This window comes from Rhagoletis pomonella, unplaced genomic scaffold, assembly GCF_013731165.1.
Source record: "Rhagoletis pomonella isolate Grant_MI unplaced genomic scaffold, Rhpom_1.0 Rhpom_scaffold_15828, whole genome shotgun sequence".
Taxonomy (NCBI): domain Eukaryota; kingdom Metazoa; phylum Arthropoda; class Insecta; order Diptera; family Tephritidae; genus Rhagoletis; species Rhagoletis pomonella.
Window position 1 is genome coordinate 1 of NW_023474350.1, and position 3504 is coordinate 3504.

At 33.2% G+C, this 3504-nt stretch overlaps 1 protein-coding gene across 1 annotated transcript; it reads right to left on the reverse strand.

The window, feature by feature from the left end:
* Positions 1 to 980: 980 nt before the first annotated feature.
* Positions 981 to 2862, reverse strand: LOC118757258 (jerky protein homolog-like; the record flags this gene model as incomplete). Its single annotated transcript, XM_036491985.1, has 2 exons — positions 1570 to 2862; positions 981 to 1504 (listed from the first exon to the last, which is right to left on the reverse strand). Coding segments are annotated over exons 1-2 (1079 nt in total), but the record flags the coding sequence as incomplete, so codon positions are not given.
* Positions 2863 to 3504: the final 642 nt, after the last annotated feature.

Sequence of the window (3504 nt, forward strand, 5' to 3'; positions counted from 1 at the left end):
GCAACTTCTGAATTCCATGGTAACCGTATTACTGTTTAAAAACGCGAAATGGTTGGCTGGAGATGAAGCCCAAGCAAACATGGAGCGTCTTAAACAGAATAAATTGAAAAGATTAAATGTAAAAAAAAGAAAATGATTGAACGAAATGGCATTTTCAATTGCAAGCTAAGAGCCCATGAAATTGGAGGCAACATGCGACGGCAGCAGCTTTTTTTCTTCTATTTCCAGATTTTTTCTTCTATTTTCAGATTTTTTTCTTCTATTTTCAGATATTTTCTTATAAAATTGAATATGAAATCTAATTTTTAATTTTCTTTTTCTATTTTCAGATTTTTTCTTCTATTTTCAGTTATTCCTTTGGGTTTTTTCGTATATTTTCTTTTTTTTCAAACATTTTAAATTTTGTAGTAATTAACCGTAGTAGTAGTAGTAGAGTAGTGCATGCCTTTTAACATATATGTAATACTCCTATATTGGCAGTAAGAGCTAGTACCGTCCGAAAACACTACAGTACAGATATATCAATAAACACGTACGAAAGAAAAGGAACACACACGTTTATAAATAAACATGTACACAACACATATACAAAAACGGCACTCAAGTACACAATACATTGACAAAACGGTACTAGACTGTCTCGCTTTGATTTCGGAATGCTTACACATTGAGAAGTTAGCTTACTGCCCATATAGAAGTACAGTAGTACCTCGATTCTTGCACATAATGAAAACAGGGCTCGGTGCAAGAATTGAGGTTGTCGCAAGTAGCGAGTATTTTTTTTTTGTATGAAATAAAAGGCAATTTTATGAAAGAATTTGGTTGGAAAATAAGTTTATTATTTTTAATATGTATTTTAATTCAATACGCTTAAGTTTAATTCGTTCATGTACATAAATATAGAAAGACTCACATACTTTATGTGGAACTAAAAAAATTTGAAATTTTTTTTTTTTTGATCTTCATTTTGTTTAAAAGACTCCAAAATAGGTTCAGCAATCCATTGCTCAATTTCAGAATCGGATATTTGCTGCAATGGTTCTATTTCTTGAAGCAAATTTGAAATTGCTTGAATATTGGATGTATCTTCAACAAGCTGTAAGCGTAACTCTGAAAGAGGGATGACATCTTCACTATCCCATTCGGATGTTACCTCAAACAGTTTTTGAAATGATGACTGAATGGAGGTCACATTAACAGCATTCCAGGCATTAGCTAAAAAGCATATTGCGTGTTTTAAGTTGATGTTTCGCAGAGATTCGTCTATTGTTTTTCCACGGCGAACGATGTCACTTAAAAGGCTTGTTTTGTAGTTCAATTTCGTAAGTCTTATAACATTCTGGTCCATTGGCTGTATAAGTGCAGTACAGTTTGGAGGAAGACACATTACAGATATTTGACCATCACTACTCATTAACTCGCCGTCTTTGGGATGGCATGGAGCATTATCAATAAGCAATAGAGCCTTTTCGGGAAGATTTTCGGCACGAAGGAACCCTTTTACCTGCAATTTTAGGAAATTTAAATTAATAAACGAAATTTTTTACAAACAAAGATGACCAGATGTACCTCTGGAACAAATGTTTTGTGAAACCATTCCTCAAACAAAGCCGAGGTCATCCAAGCACTTTTATTTCCTTTGTATACATCCGTAAAATTGTTAAGTGATCGTGGGTTTAATGATTTCCCAATAACCATTAGTTTTACTCTGTGATTTCCAGATGTATTCGTGCAAGCCAGAAAAGTTATTCTTTCCTTACTGATTTTATGTCCTGGAGCGGAAGTTTCTTTTGACCGCAAAAGCTTCCAAAAGAGACCAGATTCATCGGCATTGTATATCTGGTCCTTGGTCAAACCTAAATCAGCAATTTTTTTGTTCAGTTTTTGTAAAAATGGATTAACTAAATGAGTCTTATTCAAAAGTTTTTCTCCACATATTTTGAGTCTTCGTATTCCATATCTTTTTTTAAAGTTTGTAATCCAACCATTGCTAGCATGGAAGTCCCCCGATTTTTCCTGAATTTTGGCATGGAGAAACTTGGCCTTTTGTTTAAGCATATCAGAAGTGATTCGTAAATTCTTGGCTCGTTGATTTGCAAACCATTTCATCAATGCTCTTTCCATTTTAGGAAGCTCTGCAGGTTTAAACGTTTTTCTCTTCCCAGGACCAGATTCAGCATGCGCCAGGAACTTCCTTATGGTGTTCTTCTTATTCTTAATGCGGTTTATTGTTGACCTGTGCACGTGAAAACTTTTGGCTAAGGCATCGATAGCTTCCTTAAAATTTCAGCTTTTTGCTTTATTGTAAGCAACGTAAATTTTTTCCCTGCCATTGTGAGACCGCACTCAATGAAACGTCCGTTAAAACTGATTCAAATGTCCCAAAATACACGTGCGTAAGAGAATTAGCCACTCACAGCAATTCATTTCCGAAATAAATCGGGACTTCCCCGAATTTTATTGAATCTAAGGAACCGTTACCAAAAGCAACAAGGCAATGTCGCAAGTATCGAGTTCAAATTTTTTGGATGTCGCAAGTACTGAGTACGTAATGGAAAAATTTGTTATGTTGCAAGAATCGAGGTGTGCAAGTACCGAGTATGTGCAAGAATCGAGGTACTACTGTATTACATATATGCCTTTTAAGTAGAATAATATACCTACATACATATATATGTTGATTGAGTTAGTAGTTACATATGTATGTAGGTGGTTAATTTTCACTTGCACACACGAGCCAAGTTTTTAAACTATTACCGTACGATTTCAACCGAGTGGATTGAATCGTGGTATTAAAAACTGGTGAAAAATAAAAATGATCTTAAATGATCGTGTGAGAATTTGTCTTCATATGAGAAGGCATATTCGTGTGTGCAACCCAAAGTTGTAGAAAAACAATTTTAATTTGTTTCATTTCAGGATTTATTTTTGTTATATTTCTTATTTTCTTTCAGATTTTTAAACTCTGAATTTCTCTGTATGTACATAGTTTAAGAACTTATATTGAAAAATAAAATAAAAATATTACCTAAAATAACTTAAATTTGTCAACATAATTGTATGCATATTACATAAGTAAGTATATTTTTACAACGCTTTTATTTGTACATCAATTTTTTAGCAACAGGAAATTCTTGCGCATGCAAAATGCCGTCGGCAAATGGAAATGTAAAAATTAGCCGACTGCGCATGCATACACTAATGCAATTTAATGAATTGCTACAATTCATAGATATGTATATGTATGTACGTATATATGTGTATGTGCATAAGTAAATATATACATACATACATACATATGTTTCATTAAATTGTAATGAAATAGTTTTATTGAAAAAGTTCCACTTTACATGACTTTAGATAATTGCGGAAAAAAGTCGAAAAAATTGACTTAGAAAATCTCATCAACATAGCTGAAACAGAAAAATTCATACATGTTTGCAAAAATGAATTTGCGACCAGCAAATCGATTTCACGCAAATATCATATTTTCGGCAAGCAAGC